Source organism: Panthera onca, chromosome B1, assembly GCF_046562875.1.
Source record: "Panthera onca isolate mPanOnc1 chromosome B1, mPanOnc1 haplotype 2, whole genome shotgun sequence".
NCBI classification, from domain to species: Eukaryota; Metazoa; Chordata; class Mammalia; order Carnivora; family Felidae; genus Panthera; species Panthera onca.
This window is the reverse complement of record NC_138342.1, coordinates 128834-144620: the sequence shown is the minus strand read 5'-3', so window position 1 is coordinate 144620 and position 15787 is coordinate 128834. Positions and strand designations below refer to the sequence as shown.

The 15787-nt window shown below is 56.4% G+C and overlaps 1 protein-coding gene across 4 annotated transcripts in view; it reads right to left on the bottom strand.

The window, feature by feature from the left end:
• The window catches only part of PDE6B (phosphodiesterase 6B), a 35623-nt gene that overhangs the window by 1690 nt on the left and 18146 nt on the right, over positions 1–15787 (bottom strand). The window contains exons 4-21 of one of the 4 annotated variants that reach the window (XM_078446399.2): positions 11677–11817; positions 11512–11586; positions 10494–10558; positions 9551–9617; positions 9325–9372; positions 8475–8624; positions 8039–8182; positions 7521–7586; positions 6975–7121; positions 5521–5628; positions 5058–5167; positions 4787–4874; positions 4340–4440; positions 4092–4199; positions 3449–3512; positions 3051–3125; positions 1822–1905; positions 475–560 (exon numbers count right to left, since the gene is read on the bottom strand). In XM_078446399.2, the coding sequence (XP_078302525.1) occupies positions 475–560; positions 1822–1905; positions 3051–3125; positions 3449–3512; positions 4092–4199; positions 4340–4440; positions 4787–4874; positions 5058–5167; positions 5521–5628; positions 6975–7121; positions 7521–7586; positions 8039–8182; positions 8475–8624; positions 9325–9372; positions 9551–9617; positions 10494–10558; positions 11512–11586; positions 11677–11817 (1727 nt within the window). Of the gene's footprint in view, positions 1–403; positions 561–1821; positions 1906–3050; positions 3126–3448; positions 3513–4091; positions 4200–4339; positions 4441–4786; positions 4875–5057; positions 5184–5520; positions 5629–6974; positions 7122–7520; positions 7587–8038; positions 8183–8474; positions 8625–9324; positions 9373–9550; positions 9618–10493; positions 10559–11511; positions 11587–11676; positions 11818–15787 lie in introns of those variants that run through there. The other 3 variants (XM_060655597.3, XM_060655598.3, XR_009616603.3) reach the window with 3 other exon arrangements.

The window sequence follows — 15787 nt, the reverse complement described above, 5'->3', positions numbered from 1 at the left end:
TTTTGTTTCTGAGGGTAGCGTGGGAGTAGAGGTAGATTTTCTGAGTTAATTAGGAGGGAACTGCAGCCTGATGGTGGAAGAAAGACCTGTTGAGAGTTCACAATGTTTGGCTGGGATTTCCTCCCCTTTACAAGGGAAGTAACATTCAGTTACTTCATTAGGGAAAATGAGAGTTCCTGGCTAGAGACACAAGGAGACCTTCCAGTCTGGGAGTGTTGGGTGCACTGCCTGAGCAGGGCCGATCCTGAGGGATGGCCGCCCCTGCGGTGAGGAACCAGAGCACGCCAGCCACAGTGCTGTCTGGCACCTGCCTTTTCTTGAGACTTGACTCTGGTCTTTGACTCCATCTCTTCATACACTTCAACGTGGGGACTAACCAAGTGCCCACCCCCGCAGCCCAGACCTTTCTTGGCTGTTGTCCTCTCCTCCTGTTGCTGCTTCTCCTCCTCCAGGGCCTTCACTTTGGCCTCGTACTCATCAGCCAGGGCCTTCCACTCCTTCCTGTTGTTCTGTAGTCGGTCGAACATGGGCAGGATCTCCTCGTGGAAACGGGAAAACTCCTGGACAGGGAATCAAGAAGTTGCCCACACCACCTGACTGTTCCTGGGCCGCTGGGGCAGGTGGTCTCCCCACGTCTTGGCCCTTGCTGGCACCAGCCTGTCCCCCCACCACCTTGCCCCACTCCCCCAAGAGGAGAACCTGGGAGGGGGTCTGCCTGCCACTGAGACGTCACTTTCCCAGCAAAGCCTTGGAAATGGAGAAGATAGGATGGGGAGATGTGGGGTATGAATGCTTATGGCACAGATGAGGCCCCCCAAGAATAAAATAGAAAATAACAATGGCAGAAGGGGAGTCCCTTGGCAGAGGGAGCGGGAACACTGGGGCAGACAAGTAAGTCCTGAGGCTCCTTCTCTGGTCTCTTATGCACACATCACCCATGTACACATGTGTGCACACACAAACACACATACAATCTATGGAGCATGTGGATGGACTTGGGGAAGGCAGTGGGAGGGGAGCAGTGTAGTGGGGTTGTGACCTGTGACCTTCAGGACTGGGATGTACATCCTGGTCCTGCCTTCCTTCCCAGGACTTATAGCCCCAATGAAGGGGTAGCAAAGGGAGATGGTGTTTCAGTAAAGGGGAGCACAGGAGCTGTGGGGGTCAAAGAGGGGGTGGGACTGGTCCAGTCAGGGGTGACTTTACTCAGAACCAGACAACCTCCTCCTCAGAGCGTGGGACCCTGCAGCCCCCAGGACCAGATGGAGTGGAGTCCATGGGCATGTGGGCATCACTTGTGGGGGGGGGGTGCTCTGACTGCAGAGCCCTCCCCACCCCCGCCAACATATTCCCTGGCCAGTGACGTCACAGCACATGTCTTCAGCACAGTGTCCCACTGTCACTTGTGCAACATGTGTTTGCTGGGCAAGGAATTCCCAGCTGTGACAGGTGGACCCATCCCTGTCCTCCTGGGTTCACAGGCACTGAACAAATGCACCCACAGATAAACTGCAGTCAGTGCCCTGTAAATAACACACAGGCCACAAGTGGGGGTGCCTTAGGGTCTTGGGAAAGCACATTTGAGGTGAGACCTGATGGAGAGCAGGAGGACCCTCCAGAGGGAGGAAGCCAGTGGGTAAGCATGAAGTGCTTCTGAGGGGCTGGCTAGGTGAAGGTGGGAAGGTTCTCCTTGGGGTGATGCTGAGGATTTCAGATTTTAAGTGCAAGTCGGAGGAGATAGGGGCTATGGCAAGTCAGGCCATTGGGTGAACCCACACCAGTCCCCTCCTCCTCCTGTGAACCTAGTCAGGCCCTGCTCACCTTGTACACGAATGTGCACACAAAGTCGATGAAGCCAACTTGTAGTTTGGGGAGCTCGGCTGCCTTGTTCCGGTCCATCATTGGCTTGGTTGCGGGGGGGGGGGGGGGAGCAGAGACACTTTCTCTGAGCCCGCAGGACTCACTCAGCCCCACCCAGCTTGGATGAACATGTCCACAGAAACACAGATTAAGCAGTGTCCATGGGATGAAGGTGAAGCCTCTGGCCTTGGGGCCTGGCCTGCCTTGATAGATGCTGGCCCTTGAAAGGAGACAGCTAGGACACCCCTGTCCCCTCTGAGCCATCTAGTAGTTCCAGGGCTAGGTCTACCATGGTGCTCCCAGTTCCCGGTCCCCTGAGCCCCTTTCTCCCAGTCGCCTGGGAGCTATCCATGGTGCTGACTCAAGACCTGACCAGAGACCCCTGGGGGGCAAAACTCAGATGCCTCTGGAGGGGCTGTCCATACTGTCCACACACTCCAGACTGCCTGAGTTGGCCCTTGCTAGTCTGTTCTTCATAGCTACCCACTGTCTGAAGCTCCATGTGGCAAGGGTGAGTCATGCAGGACCTAGAGGCCTGGCCCCCAAGGGACTTGGCTGGTTGGTCAGGATACCCTTACCTGCAGTCTGTACCTGGCCCCAAAGCCTTCTCAACCCCATAGGGTTGAGACAGCTACTCATTGACTGGAGTTGACTTTCCATTTCTTCCACATGCCTTTTGGACAACACTATGCTTTCCTCATACCCTTGGTTCCTATGCAGGTGCCATTGTAGTCTAGCAGCATATTCCTGGCCCCACATTGCTGACCCGAAGATCTCAGCATTGTCCATCTGCCACGGTGTGGGCCCCTGGACTGCAGCCACTGGCTCCCTCTGGCACCGTAGTCTTCCCAGTTGAAGGCCTTTCTGGAGCAGCTCACAGCTTGGCTGAGGTTCTGTAGAGCTTCCTAGGCCATGGAGGCTCTGGGTTATGGGCCACAGCCTGCTTCTACCAGCTTTGATAATGGCTTTCCATCTCTGCATGGGCACCACAGCTTTATCCAAACCCTATTATTTCTATAACTTTACCCATTTCCTGAGTCACCTAATTTCACACTCAGCTCATGTCACATGACCCCACAAAGTGAGACTGAGATCCCAGGACCCCCAAATCCCTGGGAGTCCCCTGTTTCCACTAAGTGAGGCCTGAGTTTCCCAGGGACCACAATGGAGATGCTGGAATTAACACTCACAATGGGCTGCTGATCCAGAACTGTCCTTTCCAAGTCACCTTGTTCCCAGAACTCAGCCGCCACCAACAGAGCTACCTGGGAGGTACATAAAAGGCAGTCTTCTTGTGGAGCTTAGTGCTTGGTCAGAGAATGACCAAGGAGGCTCTTGCCTGGAGCCTCTGTGTCTTCAGTCTTCTCTGCCCCAGACCCTCTGGGATCCCCATTCTTCAGACTGGGCCTAATACACAGTGAGCACATTGGCACTTTCCAATATGGTGGCTGCTGGCCCATCCCCAGAGCAAAGGGGCAGCCCTCAGTGCTACTTGCAAATGAAAGCTCTGTCCGCCTATCTCAGGCTTCCCCTAGATGCAATCCCACGAGGCACTGACAAGAGGTGGGGGCACTGCATGACTTCTGACCTTGCTCTGGACTTCCCAGGGCTTGGTGATGGCAGACAGGTCACACGCCGTCATCATCATGGCCCTGCAGGGAGATGGAGCTCCAGGCATACCCAGGCTGGCCTCCCTCCCTCCCCTCCACCTCCACCTCTGGGCACAGGTCCAAGCTCCAGAGTCCTTCTAGTAGTAGGCATCTTACTGTACACACACACTTCAGCCCACCCCCCTCATACTCCACCTCTCCCTCCTTCTTGCAGCTACAAACTAAAATCAACAAATATTTATCAGGCAGCTTCTAAGTGCCCGTGATTTACAGTTTTCTTTGGTGGATCTCTGGGATAGGCCTGGGGGAGGACTGTAGTTCTGAATCTCCATTTTGTACATGCATCTGTGGAGGTTCATAAAGTAAGTAAAATACTGCCAAATCCACAAACTAAGGAAATGGACTGTCTGACCCCAAATCCTGTATGGTCTTCCCAGAAAAGGAGGAGCAGGTTAGATGGAGCATTTATTTTGACGTATCAAAGCCATTTAGAGATCAGCTGTTCTTGTTGCGGGTCATGGGGGTGGGGTGGTCCCCACCAAAGGGTCCGGTACCCTTTGTCCCGGGAGGTTTGAGGATTAAGCAGGGCAGAGATGGCCCCTGTCTCCCCCCGCTGCTCACATGACTATCTCCTTCCGCGTAGTCTCCAGGGACAGGTACTCCACCCAGCTCTTCCTGTCCTCGTAGTTCTTAGACTCATCCACAATCTTCTGGAACATCGTCCTCTTCCTGAACCCCAAGAACAAAGAGAGAGGGGATCGACCCCCAGCCCCTCACCCCACCCCTGAGCCAGGACCACCTCCTAGGGGTCCCTTGGGTCTTCCCAGAGCCCCTGACCGACGCCTCCCCGCAGGGAGGGCGGCACGCACTTGAAGTAGAGCGCCAGGTCCGTGGCGATGATGGCGATGTCCATCAGGTGGATCACGTGCTCGTGCTGCCGCCGGTTCAGGTTCTGGTAGATGTTCAGGGTCTGTGGGAAGGGGCTCAGGTGGTAGAAGCGGTCCGCCTGTCCCCTCCCCCTCCCAGGATCCGGCCGTCTGTCCCTCGCACGTTGCTGGCCTGCTCCTCCTCCTGGGTCGTGGGCACCAGACCCCGGTGGCCTCGCTCGCTGACCCCTAGGTGGCCCTCCCCACCTTGGCCTGAGGGCTGAGCCCACCCCGCCCTGCAGTGGGTGCTTCACCAATGACCCTCCTCCAGCACCCCCCCCCCCCCGCCCGCACCCCGGGGTTACCGAGGTGGGAGGGGCCAGGGGTGCAGGCGACGGTCAGTCGGTCAGTGGGTGGAGAAACGCCCTGAGTAACTAACTGGACACGAACCTCCTCTGAGAGCAGGAACTTCCCGAACTCCAGGTGATGCCGTTCCAAAATCGAGGAGCCATGGAGCTTGGCTAAGGGATTCTGGGATCTGTTACGGAGGTTTTACTAAAATGAAACTTTGGTCAAAAGCCCCCAGAGTGGCTGGTTGCGGCTTCTAGGCTTCCTGTCCTTCCCCTCCCTGCCCCTCAGCCAGCTGTAGTCAGGCGCCTCCCGTGGGACCCCGAGACAGATTCTCCTGCTCAGCCCCAGGGCGCCCAGGCGAGCCACCTACTTCATCTGGTACAGGTTGTTGGTGCCACGGTGGTCGATGTCGTGGCACAGGCCAGCGGTCACCATGGCAAAGGCCTCCAGGTCTGTGTAGTAGCTCTTGAGTTTGCCGGTCTGAGGAGACACGCACCTACAGTTCTGCAGCTCAGCTCTGTCAGCCCCTTCGCCCACCCTCCCTTCCCTGGGCGGGGGGCGGCGGGGTGGGGGGGCAAGCAGGATGGGGGGGGAGCTGGGCCCTCCCCAGACTTGGTGTTCTGTACCTATTTCCGGGGCTGGGGGTGCACACTGGTGGGAGGGGCTTCCACTTCCTCTACCCTCTGCCCTTGAAGGCCTCCACCTCCCACGCAGAGGAATCCCCACCTCCAAGCACCTGGGGCACCGCCCTTGGAACCAGGAGAGGCCTTAGGACCCTGGCCAGACGGGAGGGATGACAGGGAGGCGTGTCTGGCCCCTGACGGTACACGCACCATGAGTAGAGTGAACATGGTCTGGGCCACATTGAAACCATGGCGCCAGTTGTGGTAGGTGATTCTCCGGTACCCTTTGCTCACGGAAAACAGAAACCGCACCAGGACCTGCGGGAAGCCAAGAGAAGCACGGGCTCTGGACACTGAACGTCAGTCCCGCCAGAGCATTCACAGACTGACAGCTTGGTGTGAAAACCCTGCTCACTCCTGCACCCGAGGCCTCCATGACCCTTTCTGTCCCACACTACTGGCCCCTGACGACTTTCCTGGGTGGGAGGGGCTTGCTTGTCACTGCAGGGTGCACGAGGGGTGGCAGGCAGCCTGTGGGGCACAGAGTCGAAGGTAGGAATAGCTCCAGCATTCCTGGGGCTTCCCGGGCCTCCACCTGACTTCCCAGCCCCAAATTGGGAAGAGGACCCCAGGCAAGGGCTACAGGGTGTTTTAGAAGAAAAGGTCTGTTTTGGGCATGCGTGTTTGAACGGGGCAGTATTTGTGGGTACTTGGCAAGGGTGATGCAGAAATAAAACGTGACACATTTTCTGCCGGGCGGTTGTCTCTGGACAACAGAATGTGGGCCAAAGGAGCCCCTGCTGCTTCCACTGTGATTTTTAGTGTCAGAAAATGATTCCGAAGTTTAGAAATTCAATTAATGATTTCTACACCTTTTTCCTTTGTGTTTTCTTTTAGTGTTTAGTAAAATTTCTTTTGACAATGCCAGCCTGTTGCACCTGTTCTCGGTGGGGGGGGGGGGGGCACACGAGGTGGAAGTGTGGTGGCAGAAAACTGCAGGACAGCAGCAGAGCTCAGGGCAGAGCTGGGAGGGCCACCCCTCCTCCCTGGGGTTACTTCCGGGGTCTCTCTTGTTCAGGCTGAGAGGTCTGTGCTTTCTGCACAGCTGATGGGCTCCTTCTGTTTCCTCCTCTCCACCCCACGCCAAAGCCCCGCTGTTGCCCAACAAGGCACTTGATGATCAAATTGCCAGGAACAAGTATTTATCAGACATTCCATCCATGTATCTATCCATGGATACATTCATCCGGTGATGTGTTCTAGGCATACCTGCTGTGCGTATTCGGTAATGAGCATGTGGCCAAACTTCCTATAGGACCTAGGACTTCTGACCACATCTCTCCCACCTCTTGTGGGGTTTGGGGCTCCCAACCATTTCCAAATTCTACCTCCTACTGGATCTGGAACCCTTCACCACAACCCCAACCTCATAGTGGATCTGGGACCCCTGACCAGGACCCCCACCTCATAGTGGATCTGGGACCCCTCACCAGGACCCCCACCTCATAGTGGATCTGGGACCCCTGACCAGGACCCCCTACCTCATAGTGGATCTGGGACCCCCTCACCAGGACCTCCCACCTCATAGTGGATCTGGGACCCCTCACCAGGACCCCCCACCTCATAGTGGATCTGGGACCCCCCTCACCACGACTCCACCCCACCTCCTGAGGGATCTGGAACTTTCGGACCACGCCCAGCTCGTAGTACATCTGGATGCCGCATTTGACCAGCTCCAGCTCTGTGCACTCCAGATCAGAGAAGTGGAACTCATAGATGTCGAACTTGTTGGGCCCCGGAAGCACTTCCTTCTGTGGGAAGAATTGTGGGGCTGAGGGAGGCAGGCTTTTCTCTTCCCTCCCAGGACCCTCTGTCCAGCCTCAGATGCCCCAGTTGTGTGGTGGCATCCCCCCTTGCGGTTGCTTTGGCCTGTGGCTGGGACACTCACATGCCCTGCGCTTCAGCCCCCACCCAAGGCCCCACAACAAGTACAGGGGTGTTGTCAGGAAAACAGATGCAAAAACACACACGTAAAGAGATCCGGGCACACACGTGATGCACAGACACACACACGGACCCAGGCACAGGGATACGCAGACAGCAGCAGACATCAGGAAGTGACATGCTCTGGTCTCCTAGGAATGAGGAAGTCTCTCCCGACCCTCAGGCCCCTCCAGTCTCCACCTGAGGGGTGGGAGTCAGGTTCTGACCAAGATTGTCCCCAGCTCATCCTCCTCACAGTCAGCAGGCTCCTTCCCCAGGCGTTCCCTTGTTGGCTAGGAGAGAAAACAAAGGCACTGAGAGAGAAAGTGCCAGCTCTGCCCCTCACGAGCATGGGACGAGGTGACAGCACTACACCCCTCATGACTATGAGACAAGGTGACATCTGGCACAAGACAACAATTGCCTTGGAAAGCCACAGCTGGAGCCTCTAGCTTCAGAGGTAAGTGACAGTGCCTATGGGGTACCGCACATTTCCTGCGTGTCCCCCCCACCCCTGGCACTGTTCTGTGCTGTCCACATGGACAACTGATGGAGCCCTTGCACAGCACAACCAGGAGGGCTCTGGACGCTGCTCACAGCTGAGGACACAGGGCAGGGACTGCCCCTGGCCACGCAGAGCACGTGGGACTCCAGGACCGGCTGGGCCCTCTGACCACAGGACGTGCCCTAACTGCTGGGATGTGCTGCCTGTGGAGAGGGGGCCAGGGTGTGACAGGAGCGGTACCAGGACCAGCTGGATCTCGTCCTTGTCGCATCTCACGTGGTAGAGAACCATGTCCTGCGCGATGTCCTTGCGGTTCTCCAGCTTGTTCATCTTGTCGTAGGTGTCAGTGTTCAGCACTGACCAGCCCAGGAACTGAGTGAGGGACTGCAGACAGAGAAGCAGCGTCACCACCCGCCGTGTGCCCGCTGGGTGCCAGGCCCCGTGTCCTGGTGTGTGGAGTGTCACTCTGGGGCAGTGAGTGCTTCTAATGGGGTCTCCGGGGTGGAAGGGGGTTCCAGGATGGGGCCTCAAGCTCCCCCTCGTCCCCACGCTCCTTGGGCCTCACGCTGGGTCCAAACGCTAAAGTAGGTTACGGGGGGCGGGACTCCACATGGCTGTGTCCCATGCCATCACACAGGTGTCACCTCTGAGAGCCGCACCTGGGACAGGTGTTTACCTCCATGAGGACTTCATCCTGTTCGTCAAAGGGCTTCCCGTCTTTCCTGTTGTAGAAGGTTGCGACCCCCACAATCTCCTCCTTTTTGTTGACGATGGGCATGGAGAGGACATTCTTGATGGTCCACCCTGAGTCGTCCAGAGGCCCTTCCTGCAAGGAGAGGCGTCCAGAGACACCTGCTACTCTGGGCCTGGCCCTGGCCCAGCCTTGTCACCCAAAGAGTGTGAACCTCTTTTCTGCTGCCCTCAAACTGCGGTGACTGGGCTGTTGTTCCTGTCTGTTCACTCCCCCCATGCACGAGCACCTCGCGTCTATGGTTTGTGTTGTGCCTTCTCCCACCAGCTAAGGATGATGCTCTTTGCCCACCAGGGCGGCTTCATGGTGTGAGTTCTGTGGTCACACAGGATCCTTCTCTTGGAAGGCTCCCACACTCATTTGAATCTCTGGTGCCATGCTTTTAAAGTTTTTCATGGCTGTCGAGCGTGGGGCCTTGCATCCCATTCTGTTGGGCCCCACGAATTGTCTCACCGTCCATTGGTCATAGCCAGTGAGATATGAGCAGTGGCCAGCTCCTGGGAGAGGCCTTGGAGACAAAGGCCGATTGCACTGGCCCACTTGACTCTTGGCCCCCTCCAGAAAAGAGCGTGTTTGGGCCTTGTGTCCCCAGAGGAGGACCCAAGGGGCAGGAAACCTCACTGTGGCCTGGCCCTGCCCCACCAACCCGAGACCTGAGCATGGGAAGTATGTGTTTGCTGCTGTTAGCGCCTGAGATTTTCTTGAGGAGCGAAAACTAATTCAGTCCATCATTTCCCTAAGTACGGCATACTTTCTCTAATGAATGGATAGATACCTGAAATTTGAACATTTCATCGGCGGGGGCATTCATAATGTTACAGATCTGAAAGAGGATCAGGAAAACAATTTCACCTGAAGCAGCCAAATGTACCATATGATTCTAAACCAGACTATCCAGCCTGATGGATTCTAAGTAGGCGAAGCAGGGCAGCTGGGAGAGGTGCACGTGCTGGTGGGAAGGGCTGGGGCACCAGTTGAGGACAGAGCCTCAGCAGACTCACAAAGCCACTTTCTGCCACGTAGGTTGGAAGGCCACTGGCCAGGGCCCAGTGATCGGCTGGGGGTGTGCTGGGGGAGAGAACAGAGGGGCAGATGGTGGACGGGCTGTCCGATGTGTGCATGTAGATTTGGCACAGTGTGTGTGTTAACGTTCATTCCCTTTTCTGAGCTCTGGGCGGGGCGGGAAGGCTAGCAGGTTGTGCCTCAGGGAGATCAGGAGGAGGCCAGGGGTTAAGTTTGGGGATGGCTGTGCTGTTTTATCCCTCTTCTGCCTATGCTGAGGCCCCTTACCCTGTAGCAGCCCCCTTCACCACTGGGGGCCCCACACTTCAACCCAGCCCCAGGGCTCAGTGTCAGTCACCTATCCTGTGGCCTCACACCTGGATCCCAGACCCTTCGTGGGACCTGCAGGGTGGGGTCCTGACAGGCTTATGGGGTTGCAGGGTCACATGGCCATGCAGTTATAGAGTTGGCAATGGCCAACACCTCTGCCCAGCCTGTCTAGTTTGGAGCCCCTCCCTGCCCTCTGCCTAGCTGTGCCTCCACTGGGACAGACATCCCCCCTATCTTGACCCACTGGGTGTGCCTTCTGGGGACCCCACCTGTGTGGGTGGCTGGGTGAACCAGGATGAGACTTGAGGCCTCAAAGGTCAGTTGCTGCTGCCAGGGCTACCTGGACAGCTCACCTGAGCCTTTGAAAGTGCGCCCTGGACATGCTCTGTGCCTCCCTCCCCACATCCCCACTCATTTCCTCCCATATTGGTGAGTCACCCTCCCTTCTCACCCCATTTCTGCCTTGCCCTACAGCATTAGGGAGCACCATGGTCTGTGCGAGGGGCCAAAGGCTGCTGAATCCATTGTGATAAATCCCCAAAGCCAACCCAGCATGGGTCTGAGGGTGCTCCCACCCTCAGGTGGTGCTTCCTTCAAAGCCCTGGCACTTACGGGATGACCTTGATGTCTTCCTTGCCATGGAGGATATAGTCGATGACTTTGTAGAAGACGATTTCCTGTGAAATGGACCACAGCAGTCGTGAGGTGCTCCCCGGGCCAGCTTCCCAGCGGGAGCCTCCCTGAGGGGTGAGAGGAGCCACCCAGGTGCCCCACCCAGACACACACATGCATGTGCATACACAGCACATTCCACACCCAGAGTTATACACAACCCTCACGTGCACACACACGTGCAGACCATCAATGACACTTGTGTAACACACATTACACACTTATCTTCATTCTCTCTGTGTCCTACTCAAGCCCACACACAAACTGGGTCCCATACCCTTTCATACATGTGCATACAGCCACCCAGACCTGCGTGCGTGCACACACACACACACACACACACACACACACACAAACTGTAGCAAGTCATGGTCACAGCCCAGCCTTGTGCAGGAACTCATCTATACACTTGACAAACAACCCTGTGAGGAGGGCACAGTTAGCACGTGGGGAGACTGAAGCATGGCCAGGCTGGGTGGTGTGTACCAGGTTGGATGCACACATGATAAGGGGCACAGGTATCTGCCCATGTTCCCATGCACTTTTCATATTGCCTCTGTCATGCACACGCACACGCGTGTGCACACACATACACATGGCCCTATTAGGGAGAAGCTACAGTGGTTTCAAGGGTGGGGCAGCGGAACGAGCACCCAATCAGGACGGATGCTGGTTATTCCAACCAGGCTGATGACACTTATTGGGAGACAAGCACCTGCCCCACCTGGCCCAAGAGCATGGGGTGGAGTCAGGGGGGACAGCAGACAAGCACTCAGAGCAGTCAGGCAGCCAGCCGGCCCCAGTGGTCTGTTCCCACCTCCCCACACCCTTCCTAAAACCCTCCCTCTCCCACCCTGGGTCAAGCTGGGACAGACCCCTTCCTGCCCTGGAACTTGAGTTGGAGTCAGGGAAACCACAGTGTGCCAAGTGGACCCGTCCCCCCTCCACCATGACTCACGCGGCCATCGGGCGTGCGTGGGCCTGAGTACGGCTGAGCTTCTCCCATCAGCACAGGCCACACATCAAAGAATTCCTGAGCCGGGAAGAGAGGGGAGAGAGTTAGTGAGTCAGTCTGGAGCAGGTCAAGCCTGGCCAGGAGGCTGGTGGAACAGTGGGGCGTCACCTTCTCCTTGGTCATGTCCAGGAGGCCCACCGAGTACCGGTCACAGTTTAGATAGGCCCGCACAGTGTAGAAGGCCTTGTGGAACTGCCTCTCGATGTCTGTCAGCTCCTCAAACACCTTGTTAGCTGACCACAGCAGCACCTGGTGGGGGGGCACACTGGTGAGCCTGTGGTGCCACGCATACACACACACACACACACACACACACACACACACACACACCTGTGTGACCACAGCAGCACCTGGGTGTGAACTGTCACACCAAACATACACAGGCACACATGCAGCTGACCACAGAGCCCCAGAGGGACACTGGTTGATGGTGCCTCTCCCAACAGCATCTCCACAGAGTGCCGTCACCCAGGATTTCATCCAAGCACAAGGCTATCTGCTCCTTGACCCAGGTGCCCTGAAACCTACTGGAAGGTAAGCCCTCCAAGCTTCGGCCGCGTTGCAGACCTTCACTGTCTCGTGCTGGCCTTGGGCTGGGTCAATGAGTGAAAGAGTGAGTGCATTAGAATTGAAAGGTAAAGCTTTGACCAGCCTTCCCTTATCAGCCTTGAGAAGCTGGGTTTTGAGAACATGGGGTCATTGTGTTCTGGATGTCACAAAGCAAGCTGAGAGCAACAGGTCACTGACACGCTCCACGAAGCCCTGGCCAGACCCTCCCCGGGACGTCGACACCCCAACTAGACCCCGGCTGCTGTCCAGGGTCACTGACCAGGCTCAGATGAACCCTGTGGGGCTCTCCCCTCCCCTTCCTCGGGCGGAATTTCTCTATTTCCTCAGCCAGGGCCCAAAGGCAGGTGACTCCAGCCTGCGCCACCCACCACCGCACATGTCTTCTGGCCCGTAAGGAGTGTTGCTTGGTGCAAGTCCTTCCTGCCGCCATGCCGCTTCCCCTCCTGCCAGCCCCTCTCAGGCTTTCTGCAGCTCCCACCCTTTACTGTCACAGGCAGAATGGGCTTTGGCGGCCCCACTTGCCTTGGAGCCTCTCACCAGGAGGCGCTTAACCCTAACCCTATCCCTGACATTCTCCATTGGTGCACAAGGCTCATGGAGATCTGGTCCCACCCACCACTCTCCATCGGTGGATGAGGCTTACCTGGTGGCCTGGCCCCACCCCCTCTCTGCCCATCCCTCTCCAAGGCATTACCAAGTGCCCTCAGCACTCACTGTGATTGACCACAGGGTCTTTGCACAAGCTCTGTCCTCTGCTTTTACAGCACTCATTCCAGGGCTTCCTCATCTTTGGGTCTCAGCCTAAAGTTATCTTTGGGAGGCATGTCTGAGCACCCACCAAACCTGACCCCTCCCAACACTCCATTTTGTTCTGACCTCATGCAGGTGCAGTTTCATTGTCTCCCTACTCCACCACAAGCTCCATGAGGCCAGAAGGCATAGCTTCTTCATGGCTACACGGTACTTCACGCCTGAGTGCCTTGCAACCTGTGTGTTTCTTGATTGCACAGAAGGCTGTGAGCTTTGAAGCTCTAAGGCAGACTGTCTGAATTCCAGGTCCTGTAGCCAGCTGCTACCTGGATGACTGCACATGCACGGCAGGGGAGGGCAGGACTCTGTGGTCACCCACACCCACCATACTGTGTCTCCTTCACCTTTGAGCCGCTGGCTTAGCAACCTGGTCCTCCACGGCTGATGGCTTGGACACAGAAGCCTTCATCCTTTTCCCCCACACATGGTGAATAAGGGTGCTGATCTGCTTCCCTTCAGCTCTATGACCTCAGGAAGGTTGGCTAACTTCCAGACCTCAGCCTCCCCACCTGTAAAATGGGGATGACGATGCTGGGAAGAGGAATGATGGAACAGGAGTCGGGCTCTGAGAAGAGTGCTTGGCTTTCAGGAGCCCATGTCTATGAGTGTGCACATGAGTGTGTTAGTCACCTGGGTGTCCATTCCACAGATACTCACCAAGCTTCCCCTGGGTACAAAGCCCTGACTAGGACCAGAACACACACCAGAGATATAAGAATTGGGGGAGTCAGGCTGGGGGAAGGCTGGGTGCTCAGAGATGTCAGAGTCAGCTGTCCCCGGTCCTGCTGGGGCACAGGGAGGGGTGTATGCCTGAGCTGCACATCCAAGTTTTGAGTCACCTGAGTACTTTGGTCCCCAAAGCCTGTCCCCCCGGAGGAGGACAGCGAGCAGAAGGACTTGTGCCTCACAGTACAGCATCTGAGGGACACCCTCTGCGACCCCCCACCCCGTCCCATCCTGCCCTCCTTGCAGAGCGCCTCCTGTCACGCCCTGCCCCTCAGCTGCTCCAGTCAGACCAGGGGCCCGTTGCCACTTGCTGGACTCTGCTCTGAAGAAGGTTCTCCATGGCCTTGAGGAAATAGGGGCTTAGCAGGTTAGGCAACACATCCAAGTGTTCTGAAGCCAGGCGTCCTGGCTCACTGAGGGCCTCTGCATTCCCCTCTCTCCCTGTTTCCTTTTTTAACTTTCTGAGTTGAGTCTGGCACATTCAGTAGGCGAGTGCGGTGGAACACAGCTGGGTGGATTTTTATGTTGGCACACACCTGTGCAGTCAGAATTTAGAGCATTTTAGTCCCTGGTCGACATAGCACCCTCTCTGTCTTTGCAACGGTTCTTGTGACCTCTGGCCCCGGAGTGTTCTGGAACTTCAGCGAGATGTCTTATGCAGTCCCTGTTCTGTGTCACTCTGGGGTGCTGTTCCTGAATCCCCAGTGGCTTGGGCCTCCCGGATGCCCTCTCTGCCACCGCCTTGATTCCAACCTGGGACCATCTGAGGCTGCTCCTGCTCATCCAGTTCCCACATAGCCTCCCCAACCCCTGACTTCAGACCAAGGAGAGTTCTGACACCCGTTGCCTGACAATGTCTATGTTGCCTGCTGGAGATTAGCAGGCCAGGACCCTCAGGGAGTAAACATAAGGGTCAGTAAATGGGCCTCAGATTTTCAAGAGAAGTTAGAAACCCAGATTCTTAAGTGAAATCCAGCCTTTAAAACATAGGAAAACTTGTTGAATCAGACTGGGGCCTTGTGTGGATCAGGACATGTCCCACCTTTCGGGGTGCAGCTCACTTCTCATCTTCTGGACCTCAGCTCCTCTCCAGGGAGTGGCCACCACATGTTGACCTCAAGCCTGTGCCTGCTGTCATCAGCACACCAGTGCCGCCACATGTTATGTGAACCCAGCACCAGGTGATTGAGGGACCGGGAGCCAGGATCAGCCGGGGGCTGCAGTGTTGCCCCTCATAGATTCGTGCTCCAAAATGAGAAATACGGGGGTGATGGTGAGGAGCCCCCTGGCGCCCAATTGCATGTGGGGACAGACAACACAGAGGCCTGTACTGCCTCCTGGAATGGAGAGGCTGGTCTTGTGAGGCCCAACCTGGCACTCATACTCCAGGAGGGAGAGGTCAGGATGTGTGGAGGGTGGGGGGCAGACAAGAAAGGTGACCCAGTGAGCTCTGGTCAGCCTTGGCTCCCAGGGCTCTTAGTGAGTTGTAAGCTTTTGAGAACTGGTTGCTCAGTCTTCAGAGATTGTGATGCCCAGTGGTTAGACATGGCCATTATTAAAATGAAATGATGTAAACTTAAAAAATAAGAAAAGTATATTAAAACAAATGAACCAATGTGCAACCTTATTGCTTCCTCGTTATCCCACTGCAGTTCGCTATCACCTGTGCTCCTGAGGCTACTTATGGTGGAAGATGATCTGGAATAGGGCACATCTCCTCCCAACTGTCTGTGTGGTTTTCTGAAATTGTCTAGTCCTGGCAGGAGTTGTGCATCCTCTGGTCTTCTCAGCCAGCCAGCAGGCCATGGCACACAGGCAGCCTAGAAGGTGGAGAGGCCAGAGTCCTCACCGATGAGGCAACAAGGACTGCTGGGGAGTGGGGATCACTCAGCTAAAGTGGGCCAGTCAGCTTGATGTGGTAGATCAGGGAGAGTTCCACCGTCTCTGACCAGACCTAATGTGTACCCTGTTGGTTCTGTCGCCTCTGACTAAAGAGGCCTCGGTGTTTTCAGGAAGGGGCTGGGAGGGGGCCCTGGGTGGAGTCTGCAGGGAGCATAGTCAGGGTTGAGTAGTTCTTGACTGGGGGATGGAGGGCAGGTCTGAGGACCCTGAG